This window comes from Myotis daubentonii, chromosome 6 (genome assembly GCF_963259705.1).
Source record: "Myotis daubentonii chromosome 6, mMyoDau2.1, whole genome shotgun sequence".
In the NCBI taxonomy this organism is placed as follows: domain Eukaryota; kingdom Metazoa; phylum Chordata; class Mammalia; order Chiroptera; family Vespertilionidae; genus Myotis; species Myotis daubentonii.
The window spans coordinates 91,091,347-91,107,613 of record NC_081845.1 but is presented as its reverse complement, the minus strand read 5'-3'; the positions used below and the strand labels follow the sequence as shown (position 1 = coordinate 91,107,613).

The following is a 16,267-nucleotide window of genomic DNA, read 5'->3' as shown; positions in this document are numbered from 1 at the left end:
TTCACAGAGCTCACAAAGTCTCCCCACCGCACCCCGTCCTCTTTAACTGACCCCAGCCTCCCCATTCCCAGGGAGTCCCAGAGTCCGGGCAAGGCAGGGCTCCTGTGCCGGCTCCCTTCCTGGTAAAGCCATGGGTTGGAGCTCAGCCTGAAGTTAGAGATGGGCGAGGGCAGACACACCGCAGGTGCAGCCAGGACAAGGCCGCGTGGCGCCGAGGTCCCTGGGGCGGCAGACACCGTTCAGTGCGTCCCCGTCTCTGCGGTAAAGAAGGTGCCGGCTGGCAGGTCGGATAGAAACTTGTGCTTTAATATATCTCTGTGTGAGTGTGGGCGTGAGTGTGCGCGTCTGCAGGGCCTACGTGGGGCCGCTGTCCTTGTTCTCTGCTCATCCTCGCAGCCAACGGAGGCCCCTCCCTGTGGGCCGCCCCTGCCCCGGGCACCCCGGCTGGCAGAGGTCAGTCTTTGGTACGATGCAGACACTTTGGTGTGCCAGGGGCGGGGTGGGGGGCCGCGCAGCTCTCATCATCTCTGCAGCGCCAAGAGGAAGATGGCCAAGGGCCCCCAGAGCTGTGGGCGGGGCCGGTGGGGCACTCCACTGCCCGGCATCACCACCACTGCGACAGGAGAGAGGGAGGACAGGAGAGAGGGAGACAGCCAGGCGCCAGTCAGCCCGAGGACCAGGGAGCCGCAGGCAGGCGGTGGCTGTGGGAGGGCCCCTTACTTTCCCCCTCTCTCTGGGGACCTGAAGCAGACATTGCCCTCATGCACATAGACACACATCAGCACGGACTTGAGGTGTGTGGTGTGGGAGTTAACTCAGCCTGCGGGGGTCCGGGTCCTGGCTGTGTGGCTAAGACATGGACGCTCACTGGACCTCAGTGGGCCTCAGTTTTCTCATCTGTAAAATGAGTCTAATAGTAAGAGCCACCCCAGAGGACTGCTTTGAGGCTTGAATGAGCTCATACGTGTACAGGTTTTTGTATCTTGCCTGGTACATAGTGATTGCTCAGTAAACCTGAGCTATTATGATTGCAAACATCTGGCCCCCGGGGGAGCACACGCTCACATCTGGATCCACGCACACAGATACATGAAGACAGAAGCACAGGAGGCACTGCGGTACGAAGACAGCCAAGCACTCACAGGAGGGCAGGGTCTGGTCTGACTGTCCCACACACCCCACAGCCTGAGCCCGGCTGGAGCCTGGGTATGCACCTCAACACTGACGCACACAGCTGTCACCCAGCCTCTCCTCCCCCTGACACAGGTGCCCACCCCCAAAGCCTCCCCCAGACTCATCCCCCTTTCAATCATCACCTTTATTGGGATCTATCTGCTTCCGGGGACACTCTCCCTTCTTCAGTGTGACATCGTCTATGGCGATATCTCCCAGGTAGCCTGAGCCTCGAACCCCCTCAAAAATAATCTGGGGTGGGGTCAGAGAGCAGGGAGCAGAGGTTAGGGAGGTTCTGCAAGACAGACTGCCCCCCCTCCCCCATCCCCACACCCTGCTGCTTTCCGCATCAGCTCCCAGGACTCCCAGGAACAACACGAGCCTTTCAAGCCTTCGGAAGTGATTCCCGCCCAGAGCACCCGTCCAGGGGCTGGGAGTGCCTGAGAGGGGCTTGGCCGGCAGACTCACCTGGAAGGGCCCGCTGGGGTTGATGGGCACGTGGGCCTGCTGCCACACGTTGCCCTTATTGCCACTGAGGGACCACGCGTGCGTGTCCAGGGCTCCTTTGTTCCGAGACCGGACCAGGAGGTTGAGGGAGCCTGCGGTGGGCGTGAAGAGAGGGGGCCAGTGAGGTCTGGACAAGGGCACCCTCCGCCCCCACCACTGCCCGCAGCACGGGCCCTGTCGGACGGGCCTTTCTCCCGTCACAGACTGGTTCGGTGTCCCGTTCTCCCGGCCAGGGTGGCGGGGCTAACAGGGAAGAGTGCCGTTCATCAGGGCAACCTGCAAATTTTCTTTCATTTCTCCCCTTCCTTCCCGATCAGCTAACCCCTCACCTCCGACACACACACACACACACACCCCTCCACCCTCTCGACAGGGAACTGGTCCCAGGATGATGGGTCCACGTCTGCGCTCACAGCAGGATTCCAAAACACACAACGCACACCCACGATACGTGGGATGATTTCTGGAGGTACAGCAACCAACTACAATTTTAATACTTTTATATGTTTTAAGAGGTGAATAAAGCTAGCCCTTCGAATCCACGATTTCTCTAATAGTAATCGTGCTAAGAAAAAGGCAATGAGTTGGTCGAAAGAGAGACTAATAGTTATGCCACACAGCTGTGGTGAAGAGTGAACGTAAAGTTTTGGAGGCACAATCTGTGGGTACTGAGTCCATCTGCCCACAGCCGCAGGCCTGGAGCTCTGGAGGCGCTGGGGGGCAGGGGAGGGCCATGTATTGGCTAAGAACACCCAGGCCATGTGGCGCCCCTCCCCGGCTCTCCCAGCCTACCCCGAGTCCCCAGTGACATAAAAGACCCGGCTCAGAGGGAAGAGGAATGGACGCAGGCGGTGCAGGGTGGCTGGCATAGCTGCCCACAGACAAAGCCACACCATCTGTGACACCAGACAGACAGACCCCCTGTGGGGGAGAGCCACCAAATGTTACCTGCTGAGATGAAAGGACTTGGCTTGGACCAAAAAGAGCCCTCGAAACACAAGGTCTGGGGACACTGGTGCCTGAGCTGCCAGGTAGAGTGGGGGGGGGAAGGGCAAAGGAGGGACCGGGACAGCAAGAAATGCCCCTTTCCCCAGCAGCAGATACAGGCCTGGGCAGGGGACCCTCGCCAGCGGATGGGGCGACGAGAGGGCTGCCACCAGCACCCAGTGGCCAGGGGGTGCCACGCTGACTCCAGCAGGCTCCAGCCCCAGTGCCTTCCGGGCTCCCCATCAGAAGGGACCTCTTTCTCTCCCCCTTCCTGGAGATCTCCCCCTGTTCCTATCCCACTTGGGGTCCAGCCTCATTCATACCTTTTCTCCCTCCTGCACCACCCTGTCCCAAGGACACTGATAGGGGAACCCCACTTTTCACTGTTCAAACAAAAATTGAATTTCTGCCCCCTTCCCTGAGCCCCCCATCAGCTGCAGCCCCCAGGCCCCGCCCGCTCTCCGCGCAGGGGCGCGGCCGTTATCGGGAGTCCCATCTTCTCTTTCCTGTGACTCCTTGAGGGAAAGTCTGCATCCAATTGCTATTGGTTCTCAAGAATTACATGTGAGAATTTTTTCACAACTGTCATCAGGAATGAAAGAGGGCGTCCATGGGAGCTCAGGATTCCAAGTTACCTCGGGGCTTATCATTCATTCAACTAATCGAGCACCACGATGTTCCAGGCACTATTCTAGGCACCAGAGATACGTCCGTAAGACAAGGACCCTGCCGGGTGCGCTCTCCTGGTGACAAGCACTGGACAGAAAATAATTCAGGGGCTGCCAGGGACCTCTCTGAGGAAGCCTGCATGAGGGGACAGGAAGAAGGTTCCAGGCCAGAGGGACATCATAAGCAAAGGCTTCTAAGGCAGGAGGAACCTGCCTTGAATATTTAAAGAAACGCAAGGAGACCCGTGTGCTCAGCCCACGTGGTCGCCAGAGGAAGAGCAGGAGAAAATGAGGCCAGAGAAGCAGGCAGGGTCCAGTCAGGTATGGGAGGCCTGGGGAAGATGGAGGGGAGGGGACAGAGCCGGGGAGTCGCATGGGATGGACAGGGGTCCCCTCCACAGCACTCCCGCGGACAGTCTTCCTGTCCAGGGACAGGACAGACCCCTCTTGCTGGGCACATCTGACGCCTACAGGGTCCTTTCAGCTAGAATCAAATCTGCCCCCAGAGGCTCTCCCTAACAGCTCGTTCCACGCCCTGGGGAACACGGACAAGTTCTGGAACCCACACACCTGACATCCCAGCTCCCAAGGCCTGGTTTCCCGGGGCCCCACTGCACCCAGCATGCTCCTCCTCTTGGCAGCTGGGTCCCAGGCCCCTCCTGAGTTGGGGATAAAATGACCAACTCTCTGAGTTTGCCTGGGATGTGGGATTTTCACTATAAAACTGGGAAAGACTTGGGCAAAGCAGAGTTGGTTTCATTGGTTACTCGAGCTGGGAAGCAAATGGAAACAGAGGGCCGGGCAGAGCAGCCCTGGTCACTCCCCCCCCCACCCCCACACACACACCTAGGGCAGAGCAGGAAGCCCTGGTCACCCCCAACACACACACCTAGGGCAGAGCAGGCAGCCCTGGTCACCCCCAACACACACACACCTAGGGCAGAGCAGGAAGCCCTGGTCACCCCCAACACACACACACCTAGGGCAGAGCAGGCAGCCCTGGTCACCCCCAACACACACACCTAGGGCAGAGCAGGCAGCCCTGGTCACCCCCAACACACACACCTAGGGCAGAGCAGGAAGCCCTGGTCACCCCCAACACACACACCTAGGGCAGAGCAGGAAGCCCTGGTCACCCCCAACACACACACCTAGGGCAGAGCAGGAAGCCCTGGTCACCCCCAACACACACACACCTAGGGCAGAGCAGGAAGCCCTGGTCACCCCCAACACACACACCTAGGGCAGAGCAGGCAGCCCTGGTCACCCCCAACACACACACACCTAGGGCAGAGCAGGCAGCCCTGGTCACCCCCAACACACACACCTAGGGCAGAGCAGGCAGCCCTGGTCACCCCAGTCCCGCCCCGCCCCACCTAGGGCAGAGCAGGCAGCCCTGGTCAGTCCCCCCACACCTACCCCAGAGCCAGCCAGGTGCAAACTGGCTTGTGTGGATGGTCTGGGACCCAGGGTACGAGGACCCTCCACCCCACCCCATTCCAGTTCACCCGTTCAGCCTGACCCATTACGCGGGCTGTGCAGACTCCTCCATGGTAAGCCTTTAGGTCTACACTTGCTTAAAGTCCCTCCTTTACTGGGCAGCCTTGGAGAACAACTAAGTGTTCTGTGGCCTGGCGAGGCATGGCCACCGCAATGCACAGTTCAGAGGGAAAACAAGGCTCAGACGGTGTAAAATTGGGGGTTAGGGGATGGGGGTAGATGTGTACTGCTTCTATATGCATAAAGTATCCCTAGGAATTTCCCCAAAAATCTAGGACAATGATTGCCTTTGGGGTGGGGCTACAGGGGGCAGGAGGACTGGGAGGCAGGGACCCTCATCATGCACCTTTTGTGCCTTTTGACCCATAGAGAATATGTCACCTCTCCCAGAAGTAAGGAAACAAGCAAACACGTGAAATTCTTTATGTTGTCAATTCCTCAGAGTCTTCTATAACCAGGCCCGAGTCGGCCCCCAGCACCAGCGGCCTTGGCCCCTGTCCTTCTGCTGCGGACACGTGCCACAGTGGCCACTAAACCGCATCTGGCGCAGTTAGCTGCTCAGTGTCTGTCTCTCTGACCTGACTGTGGTGCCGAGAGAACGGGGAGCGTGTCCTTGCAGTCACTGCAGCTCCTGGGGCCGGCACAGAGCCGCACTCTGAGGCCAAGGCTGCACAGGCGAGCTCAGCGGTTCATGTGCCGCTCCTGCCGGTGCCACCTCTCCCTAAGGGACTCTCAGGTCACACCCACATCAGGACTTCCTCTCACGGCTCACAAAGCAGCACCCTCCCAGCTCTGTGTTTGGGGTCTGAGGGAGTCAGGCAGGTTTGGGCTGCTGTGTGGATGCTTAACCTCGCAGGCGCCTCCCTCCCCGGGTGGTTGTGAGGGACGATGAGACCACAGAGGCAGAGCACCCGGGATGTCACGTGGCACCTGGCAGACACTCGGTACAAGCGACCTCTTAGCTGTTTCCTCCGTCCCCTGGTGACCCCACCTCATCCTGCTGGAGCCATTTCCCTCCAGACTCAGGCAGCCTGAGCATCTCCAAACCCCACACGAGCTGGCTCTGGACCCCCATTTGCGCAGATTCTGCCCACCACCCGCCAAGGATCTGGGATTCATCCACGTTGGGAAAGCCAGGCCCCATGTGGCAGTTCCTAGCCTCCTGGGGACCCCCTCTCCGCCCCCAGCCCCAACACGCAGGGGCAGACTCCTGGTCTCCTGACTCACCAATGTGCTTCCCGTACATATGGTAGAAGAAGGAGACGCAGTAGAACTTGGCGCTGGCATTGTACAGGGGACTCACCAACCGCGCCCGGTCCCCCAGCTCCCGGGGCCTCGAAGTCTCAATGAACATGTAGTAGCCTGTCAGGGAGGGGAGATGCAACAGCCTCTTCTTCACCCCACCCAGACCTCTCACCTCCCGATTCCTTCTCTGCCGTGGTCTCAGCTACGGACACCAGGGGCCTTGCCCAGCCCACCCGCCCTCCCAGCCTCTCAGCACAGGGTCTAGGCCAGCCTGCACGAGTCCTTAGCCTTGCTGAGGCTCTTCTTCCTGATCCTCCATGCGGACAGGCTGTGTCTCCCTCAGACGGGGGCCCCCTCAGGATAGGGCTGTGTCCCCACTCAGATGGGGGCCCCCTGAGGACAGGGCTGGGTCCCCCCTCAGATGGGGCCCCCTGAGGGCAGGGCTGTGTCTCCCCCATTAGACTGGGCTCCCAGAGTCCAGACCCCTGATGCAGTCCTCATTCCTAGCAATAGGCCATGTCCTCACCCTCAGGGGTGCCGCTGACGTCAGTGGGGGGACCGGTATTGGGAGAGCGCTTAGGGTTCTGGGTTAGGGCGTTCTGCCGAGTCCAGTCAAAGTTGTCTGTCAGGTCCTGGGTGTAGCCACAGATCTTCTCATCCTCGAAGTGGCAGGTGTTATCTGCACGGGGCAGGGAGTGGGGGCGAGACACAGAGGGTCGGCCTCCGGGGGTCCTCTGGTCCGGCTCTGCCTCCCTGTCCCCCCCCCCCCCCGGGCAGCTCCCCAGCAGTGGGCCCAGGGTCCCGAGGCTTGAGAAGCCAGGCAACAGGGCCCCTGGCTAACTGCCCAGATCAGGACTCCTTCACCTGTTGTGCACCACAGACCTCCTGGCAGCTAGTGCAGTCCAAGAGTAACACTTTTAGATGCACAAAGTGAAATGCAAAGGGTTGCACAGGAAATCAGTTATACTGCGAGTTGTCACATGTTTCTAAACAAACTTGTGTTGCAGTAAGTGGGCTTCTTCATTGTCTAATTAAATCAGGAGATCTGGTGTTCAGTCTAGTAACCACCGTGGTTTTGAAAGGCTACTGGATGTAACTGGTATGGAGAGAGGGCTGCAACTTGAGGTGATAGATGTGCAAACCTCAGACTTCTGGGGACAGCCCCAGGTAGCGCCCACACTACTGTGCTTGGCTGCCTACATTCCCCATCGAAGGAGACGTTACATTTCCGCTAGAAGTTGGGGAAAATAATGGAGTGTGTGACCGTCCAGGCTCTGGATCCACAGACCCCCCTAAATTCTGTACACAGATCCTTTGGGGGGTCCATGGATCTCAGGTGAAGGACACCTGCTCCAGAGAACAGGGGACACGGGTGAGCCTGGACTTTCTTTTGGGGACAGTGAGGAGGAAGGTCCTGAGTTAGAGGTGTTTCCCGCCCCACCCCTGTCCCCCTCCTTTAAGGCCCAGATAAACCCTGGATGCAAACATGTCCAAGCCCAGCCCTGCTCCCTTCTGCTTCTCCTTCCAGCCGCTGGCCTCCACCCCATGTTCTCTCCCAGTATTTCTTCGGGTCCCTTCCTCCCACCAGGGGTGCTTTTGTGTCCCTAAGAAGGAAAAGTGGGTGGGAGTGTCTCACCTGACAGACTGGGAGAGTTGATAGCTGAGAAAGCAAGCAAGATAGCCAAGTCAGAACCGAGAGGGGCTGTGCAGAGGGGCCTGAGCTTTGGACCAGGGGCAGGGTCCCCGGGGCCAGGACTGGGAGCCAGAGGGGCCTGGCCTCAGTGACAGAGCAGGACACAGCACAGTGGTGGGACCCACGCTCAAGGACCGTGTGGGAAGGGGGAGGGGATCCCCTGGACACCAGATGGACCCGCCCTTCCTACTCCCACCACCACCACCTACGCTCTGTGTAGTGGATGATGCGGGAGGCCATGTCACCGGCCCCATAGGTGGTGTAGGGCGTGAGGCGGACCTCGTAGCTGTGGGGCACGCGGAGGTCGGTCAGCATGTACTCCAGCAGCTGCCCCTTCTCCACACGCCTCACGGGGATGGCCTTCACCATGGCGCTGTGCTGGTTCAACTGCAGGTACAAGGAGTTCCCATGCTAGGCAGGCCGTGTCCGCCACCAGAGCACCAGCTCAGGCCCTGGTGTGACTTTGGGGGTCAGGGTCAAGGAGTAGAAAGAGCAAAGGACTAGGAAGCCAGGCCCTCAGATCCCTCATCTGGGGAACGGGGCACTCACCCCTCAAGCCCACCTCCCAGGGCCGGCTTAATAACAAATAATAGCAACACATATTGAACACTTTAATGTCTGAGGCACTAAATACCTTTCCTAATCCTCAAAATGATCCTATGAGGTAGAATATTGTAATTTTACCGTAAGCTTCTGATGTAAGAATAAAGTCTGAGTTTCATGAGCAGACCTGGCTCTGCCCCCTCCCCCTCCATGGACCCCTGCCCAGGTCTCAAGGTTGTGCCCAGAGTGTGGGTGCAGAGTTGGGGGTCAGTCCCCAGCACCTCCAGCTCCGCTGCTATCTGCAGAACACTTCTTCCCTGGCACTGAAGGCTTGTCTGTAAGAAGGGTCAGTATGGCCCAGCCCCATCTCCACCCCCTCTCCCGGGCTCCATGAGCACCTCAGGGTCAGCTGACCCCGGGGGGCCCCCAAACCCTTGGCCCACCTGGCGGACACTGAGCCTGTAGTTGAGCACGGGGTCGACGGCGTCAGGTTCCCTCTGGGTCCACTGCAGCACGTAGGAGTAGTTCTTGGACAGCTTGTGGCTGCGGGTGGGGTTGGGGGTGTCGAAGTAAAACTCCGGGCTGTAGGCTTTGGCTAAGAGGGCGGGGAGCGGGGCATGGGGCCATGGAGGGTGGGGAATGGGGAGAGACAAAGAGAGGAGGCATGGGAGGGGGAGACAGGACAGGGTGGGACAGAGAGATGAGATGGGGAGAGAAAGAGAATATTGTGAGGAGAGGAGATGAGGGGAAAGGGGTTTGGGGAGGATGAGGGTGGGTCGGAGGGAAGGTGGGAGATGGAGAAAAGGGAGATTGAATTTTCCAAGAGTTGGTGAGAATGCAGTGGCAAGGCCAAGGTAAAGACAGAGCAGCGATTAGAGAAGGCACAGGGAAGAGGATTGCAGGGAAAGATGGGAAGAGAAGGGCCAAGGCATGGAGGTAAAAGGAAGAGAAGACACAGGAGAGAGACAGGCAAAACGGTGGGGAGACAGGGAAAGTGTGGGAGAACAGGGGAGAGGGGAGGAGGTGGGAAATGTCACAGGGGCCTCTGGCTGGGGGGCTGGGGAGCTGGGGAGGTGGCCAGTGGCCTGCGGTGTCAGCCCCCTGTCATTGTGTGAGGGGATCCAAACAAGAGCTACAGGGGCACCCAGCCAGTCTGGGCTGCTGGGAGAGCTGGGAGTGCGGTGGGAGGGGGGACAGCTTCCTGGGGTTCGCTGCACTGCTCCCAGCTCTGACAGGGAATCAGTTCTCCCCAGCGGAGGAGAGAGACAGGGTGGGCAACCGTGCCAGGCCCTTTGGGTTCCCCTCGCCCCTCACCAAGACCTCCACCCCTCTCTGACCCTCCCACTCCCGTCTGCACCCCGGTCAGCCCACCCAGGAATGGAGACGAGGAGGTGGGTCTGAGAGGGATGTCTGGCTCCCAGGGGCCGGGAACGCTGGGGTGGTCGCTCAGGAAGGGTGAGCGGGCTGCCTCCACCACCCACGAGGTTCTAGGGGCACCGTGAGGGGCGGCTTCTCCCCCTTAGCTACAGCTCAGGCCCTCGCTTTGGGCCTGCAGTCAGGAAGGGAGTAGGTTCCCCAGCCCAACCTCCCTCTGTGGGACCAAGGACGAAGAAGGGGGGCTTGAACCCTGACGCCTGAGCTGTTGGGGGGGTGGGGAGGGGGCAGGGTCAGGGCCCGATGGGTGGGTCTAAACCGGGGGTGGGCGGGGCTGGACGCACCTTCTTCGGACACAACTGGAAAGGGGAGCGGAGACTGGACGGGGTTGGAAGGGGTGGGGTCTATGTCCTATGTAGGCGGAGCCTAGGCCCGCTGGGTGGGGTGGGCGTAGCCACGGAGGGTCTGAAGGGGCGGGGCCTGAAAGGGCGGGGCTGTCAGGGTCCAAGGCCGGCGCTGAGCTGAAGCAGGCGGGGCTCCCCACAGGCATGGGCGGGGTCTGAAAGGGAAGGCCCCGCCCAAGCGTGGGCGTGAGTTGGGGGCAGGCCTGTAGGAGGAGGTCCTGCTGGATTCGGGGAGGTGGGCGGGGCCTAGGCCGGGCAGGGGCGGGTCTTGGAAAGGCGGGGCCCAGGCGAGGTGCAGGGAGGCTGGGATGCAGCGGGCCCGCGGGGGCGGGCAGGGCTGGGGGGGCGGGACCTGCGGGGCGCTCACCGGAGACCTGGAAGAGGCAGACCGCCGAGCCCACGTCGTTGGAGACGCTGCACTCGTAGCTGCCGCTGCTGTCGCGGGTGACGGCGTCGAGGCGCAGCTCGGAGTGGTCGGAGGCCTCGCCGGCGACGGGGGCGGCGGCGGGCGGCGGAGGCAGCAGCTGCCCTTTGAAGCGCCACACGGCCGAGGCGATGCGCTGGGGGCTGCCTCGGAGGAGCGAGCAGCGCAGGAGCACCGGCCGGCCCAGGGCCTGGCGCACGTCTTGGGAGCTGGGCTCCACCTCCGGCGGGACTGGGGGTGGAGGCGGGGGGCGCGGTCAGCGTGGCCGAGGTGGGGCCGAGGGGCGGCCCCTGGGGAAGGCGCGGCACTCGCCCCTACCCCCGGGCCCGCAGCCTGGGAGGGTCTCGGGCAGACACACGTTCCCTACACACTTATGCAATAACCACGCTCGTATCTCCCAGGCCTGCAGATGCCCACGCCCTCCTGGCCGTTCCTTCCCGCCACGCGTCCCGCACTGAGGTGCTGTTCATGCCTCACATGGCCCCTCATCCCCATGCCATGAGGAGCAGCGTCAGGCCGGGGTTCGGAGACTGGTCCCTGGAGCCGGATGGCCTGGGCTCACATCCCAGCCCGGCCCCCCCTCTGATGAGCTGTGAGAACTCCCTCTAGGGACGTAAGCTCTCTGTCACTTGGTTTCCTATTTGTAAAAATGTGTCAAGGTGTGGAGGGTTTAGGGGTAGCAGAGTAGGTGGAGGCGTTGGGGGACTGGATGGGTGGAGAGGTAAAGAGGGGACAGGCCTGGCGAGAACAGGAGGGACAGCTCGGGAGGGACCCGTGGGACAGTGGGACTCACAGTGCACGTTCAGCTGCACCTGGGCCTCGCGGGGGCGCACGTTGAAGCCATTGTAGCGAGCCGTCTGGCAGCGGTAGGTCCCACTCATGTCGCGGCTCACGCGCTCCAGCCGCAGCTTCCCGTCCGGGGTCTCCTCCACGGGCAGCCCCGAGGGCAGCAGAGCAGCCTCCTTGTCCACGCGGGACCAGAGCACGGGCGGCCGCGGCTTGCCCCGCACCTCGCACTGCAGCTCGGCTGGCGAGCCCTCGCGCACGGTCACGATAGCCCTGCCTTTGGGCACGCTGATGGTGGGAGGCACTGTTGGGTGGAGGGGCGGGTTAGAGGCAGGTACCCCGTGGCCTCCGCTCTGGGGCTTCTGCTTCCCTCTCCCTAGGTGCGACCCTCCCTTCCCCATCCCACGGTCCCCCAGATCTCAGTTATTCCCCAGCAATACTCACCTCCACAAATCCTCCCATCTCCCTGTCTCTACTGAGTCTCCCCCAACTCAGAAAAAGAGCTAAATCGTCCCGGCCTATTCCTTCTGTTCCCTTACCCCACCATCACTCCGTTTGGGGATTCCACCTTTTAAACAATTCTAGTAACATCTCCTCCCTCAGTCTCCCCTCTCCTGGCCGCTGGTCCTGCTCTAGTTAAAGCCACCACCTTCTTTCTGGAGTGTTACCACAGATTGCTAGTCTGTAGCCCCAACATCTGGGTTATAGCAGGACCAGGGCCAGAATGAACACTGTATCTCCCAGCCTGCCTGTGGCTACCATGAGCCTACATTCTGGCCAGCAGGATGTGACGGACGGCAAGTGTCTCTAACACAGAGAAGTCCTGCCACGCTTCTCCTGTCTGCAAGCTGGAATGCAGGCTGGAGGCTGCAGCTGGAGCTGCCACCGTGGAGGAGGCGGGAGGCGCGTGCTAAGGAAAACGGAACAGCAAGACAGGACGGAGTGTGGGGCCCCGGGGACTTGGTGCAGCAGAGCCGCTATTCCAGCCTGGACTGCTCACTTTTGCTTGAAGAAAGAAATACACCGCTAACTTATTCGAGCCACTTTTATTAAGAGTTTTCCTGTTATTCACAGCCAAACCTAATCCAACCCAGCATAATGCCCAAATGGAGGGTCTTTTAAAGGGTTCCATGGGTCCCATCCTGCATCACACCAAACGAATTAAAATGTCCTACATTAAATGTAAATTGCAAATAACTCTACAAGGCATGCTGAGATCCAGTTATCTAGTTAGCATAATTTATACTCTATAAACATTTATACGTTTACTGGCTTTAATTTTGCAGCTTTCCCTTTGTATTTTGGCGCCAATTAATTTATTTTTCCAGGTCTAAACCATTTCCACAGGCCCTTAAAAGGCTTCCATGCCTTGCCCTGGCTGGGTGGCTCAGCTGGTTGGAGGATTGTCCGAAAAGGTCTCCTTCAATTCCCAGTGAGAGCACATACCCAGGTTTCTGGCTCAATCCCCTGTAGGGGTGCATACAGGAGACAACCAATCAATGTTTCTCTCTCTCCCTCTCCCTTCTTCTCTCTCTAAAATCAGTGAAAAAACATAGCCTCGGGTGAGGATTAAAAAAATAATAAGCTTCCATGCCTTAATTAGGCTTATGAACCAAAGGGAAAAAATGGCCCTGTGCTCCATTGGTTTCCATTTATAAAACATCCCAGCTCCCAACACTTCTTCACCCCACAGTCCTTCCCCCTTTGAGGCTGCACTGTCCTCAGGTTAAAGCTCAAACTCGGCTCTGTAAGGGAGGCCCTGTGCTCTGGCCTTTGCCACCCCAGCCTCATCTCCCCTCTCCTTTCCTGTGTCCCAGCTGTGGGACCCACTTGTAAGGAATATACTCCCTGAGAAGCCAAGTCTCATAGCCCATGGGGGTTCCCCATCCCTCCTCTCCTGGGCTTGCCCTCCCCTCCCTCCCCCCCCCCCCACCCCAGCAAATGCTCACATGGCGCATGGCTCCTCCCTGGCCGCCTGGGACTCCTTCTTGCATGTCCCCAGGATGCTCTGCAGACCCTGCCTTTAGCTGCCTTTCTAAGGTTTGCCCTTCCAATTCCTGCTTTATACCCCAACAGATGCCTCTCCCAGCTGGGCAGCGGGCTCTGAGACGGGCTGGGGCGTTTGTGTCTGGGTCCCCAGCTCCCCACCCAGGGCCGCACACAATGATTGGTGAGATGTTTGCCACATCTTTGGAGGCCTGGCCCATTCACAAAGGCCCGCTCCAGAAGCCTTTCCTGACCCGCCCCTGTGCGGATGTCAAGAAGGAAGGGCCACCAAGGCTATCTCATCCGATGGCTCACAGAGGAGAAACTGGGACCCAGGGAGTGAAAGAGGCTTCGCCAAGTCAGCCAGCTGCTCGGTGCAATGTGCTGCGGACTGGAAACGAGATTCCAGAAACCCCCTCCAGAGCCATCCCCTCCAGCTCCTGTCATTCTCAAAGGGTAGACCCTTCAGGCTCTGAAGGCAGATGGTCTGGGTTCAAATCTCAGCTCCACCACTTACTGCCGTGTTACCTTATGTTGCCTTACGTAAGTTTTTTTTTTTTTTAATTTTTTTAGTCCTCATCCGAGGATATGTTTATAGAGAATAAGGGAGAGAGAGAAAAACATCGATGTGAGAGAGAACAACTATTGGTTAGCTCCCGTATATGCACTGACCAGGGATCAGACCAGCAACCGAAGCGTGTGCCCTGACCAGGAATTGAATCCTTAACCCTTTGGTGGACAGGACACAGGCCAAACAACGGAGCCACCCAGCCAGCACGTCTTAGGTAAGCTTCTTAAACTCTCTGAGCCTGTTTCTTCGTCTCTAAAAACTGAAGTTAAATGATCTATCCCATAAGGTAAATCATGAAGGCGAATAAGATAAATATAAAAATCATTAGGACACATAGGAAGTACTCAATAAACGCTGGTCATTATTATTTCATTATTGTTATTTATTGTTATTGGAACAGAGACCCAGATCCCCTGCATAACCTGACTCCCACTGGCCTCTGTGCTCTCATTCACCCCATCCCCCCAGCCAAGCTCTCCTTGCTTCAGTTCTCCAAACGGCCCCCACCCTGCCCTGCCTCAGTGCCCTTATTTGCTGATTCCTTGACCTGCCTTTCTCTTCCACCCTCCCTTGCTCTCCTTTGCCTCCTAAAATCCCCCCCCTCCCTCCTCAGATCGCAGACCAAAGATTTTGTCTTAGCGAACTCTTTCCTGTCTCAGGCATCACAGTTTGCCGTGGCGTATTCATCTGTGAGACTATCTGAAAAACGTTTGCCTTCCTACTTAGTTCAATGAGGGCAGAGTCTATTTTGCCCACCACTCTCCCCAGCACCTACCACGGTGCCTGGCATAGAACAGGTGCTTGATAAATGTGTATGGCATGAACGAACGGAGTCTTTCCACTCTGGCCTCCCTTTCCCAAACTGCTGCCCCCCGACCCCCTGCCCCTCTCCCCTCTGTGGGCCTCTCCAGCTCCCTCACACCTCCCCACTGCCCCTCCAGCCGCCCACCTGTCTCAGAGGAGATGTTGACTTCAACGCTCAGGTCGGGTACAGGTGCTCCTGGGAAGGAAGCCACACACAGGTAGGTGCCATAGTCGCTGAAGTGCAGGTCAATGAGCTCTAGGCTGCTTGTGACCGCAGGCAACTCAGGGTCGTTTCGGGTCACCAGCAGCCGCTTGGACATGCGTGCCGGCTTGCCGTTCTTGAACCACTGATAGGTCACCTTCTCCTGGGGCACCGCATCCACGTGGCACGAGAGCTTCAGGTCCTGGCCCAGCTGTATGTTCTCACTTTCTTTGATCACGTCTGGGGTGATCTGGAATGTGGCGTTCTTCATGGCTGCAGGTGGGTGGGGAGGGCAGGTTGGCCGGGGCTGGCCCAAAGCCAGGGTCATGTCCCACCCCTGCCCAGACCCAGCTCCTCCCCGCACAGCGGCCCTCCTGCAGGTTGGGAGCTACACCCTCCCACCACCGCCACCGCCACCAGAAACCATCCTTTTGCTTGGAAATTGTTCTACTTGTTCAGGTGTGTTTTTAAGAGTTTAAAAAAGCTCGCTGCAGAGAAGTGGGTTTAGCGATCATTAGAGTCACTGTTACTGAACACACACTTGGTGAGAGGCACTGTTCCACGCACTTTACACAGGTTGACTCACTTAACTCATCCCCCGGTCTGTGAGGGAGGCACTTCATCGTCCCTGTTTTACAAGGAGCGAACCGACGCTCAGAGAGTTTAATTCTGAGCCTGTGCTCGTAACCACTACGCTACTTTATTTGTATTCTTGTTTTAAACCTTGAATGGACAAAATACAAATTCTGTAAGGATGCAACAGAATGTAATAGTGGTTCTATGTAGACAGTGGGACTGAGGGAAACTGAGGGGAAATTTTAATCTGTACATTTCACTCTTTGGTGCTATTTAACTCTTTCCAGCAAATTATTGTGATTGTTATAGTAAGAGCCCAATACAATAATTTTGCATGCAGTTACATTAAAGCTCAGAGTTTACAAAGTAAAGGGTCTGGCCTCTTTTAAAATCTAAATATTGCTTGATGTAATGCAAGAGTTAGACATGACTCTTAATATTGGGCACTGATACCACAGCCACTGGTATCCTTTGCTGGGTTGGACAAAGCAAGCTGTATGTCCCCCTAGGAAGTGACCGTAAGAGCCTGGCCAGGAAGTCATTTTTTGATTCTCACTCAGAGAATACACCTGGGTTGTGGGCTCGATAACCAGTGTGGGGCATGCAGGAGGTAGCCGATCAATGATTCTCTCTCGTCATTGATGTTTCTCTCCCCCCCCCCCTTCCTCTCTGAAATCAATACAAATATATTTTTAAAAAAAGAAGTGACCGTAAGTATTGGATGTAAACTGAGACCTCATCAACTCAGGTTTTAAAGGCCAAATGAAATCAGGTGGAGAAGAAGAATCTTCTGATGGGAAAAGTACCATCAAGGGGAAAACAGT

The 16,267-nt window shown here is 58.0% G+C and overlaps 1 protein-coding gene across 4 annotated transcripts in view; it reads right to left on the bottom strand.

Moving 5' to 3' along the window:
• Window positions 1-285: 285 nt before the first annotated feature.
• The window catches only part of MDGA1 (MAM domain containing glycosylphosphatidylinositol anchor 1), a 54,278-nt gene continuing 38,296 nt past the window's right edge, over window positions 286-16,267 (bottom strand). For 2 of the 4 annotated variants that reach the window (XM_059701807.1, XM_059701803.1), the window contains 11 exons: window positions 14,811-15,140; window positions 11,312-11,608; window positions 10,462-10,749; window positions 8,760-8,911; window positions 7,983-8,160; window positions 7,717-7,740; window positions 6,607-6,759; window positions 6,063-6,197; window positions 1,642-1,772; window positions 1,317-1,425; window positions 286-613 (listed from right to left, as the gene is read on the bottom strand). In XM_059701807.1, the coding sequence (XP_059557790.1) occupies window positions 522-613; window positions 1,317-1,425; window positions 1,642-1,772; window positions 6,063-6,197; window positions 6,607-6,759; window positions 7,717-7,740; window positions 7,983-8,160; window positions 8,760-8,911; window positions 10,462-10,749; window positions 11,312-11,608; window positions 14,811-15,140 (1,889 nt within the window). In that variant the 3' untranslated portion in view covers window positions 286-521. Of the gene's footprint in view, window positions 614-674; window positions 898-1,316; window positions 1,426-1,641; window positions 1,773-6,062; window positions 6,198-6,606; window positions 6,760-7,716; window positions 7,741-7,982; window positions 8,161-8,759; window positions 8,912-10,461; window positions 10,750-11,311; window positions 11,609-14,810; window positions 15,141-16,267 lie in introns of those variants that run through there. The other 2 variants (XM_059701806.1, XM_059701805.1) reach the window with 2 other exon arrangements.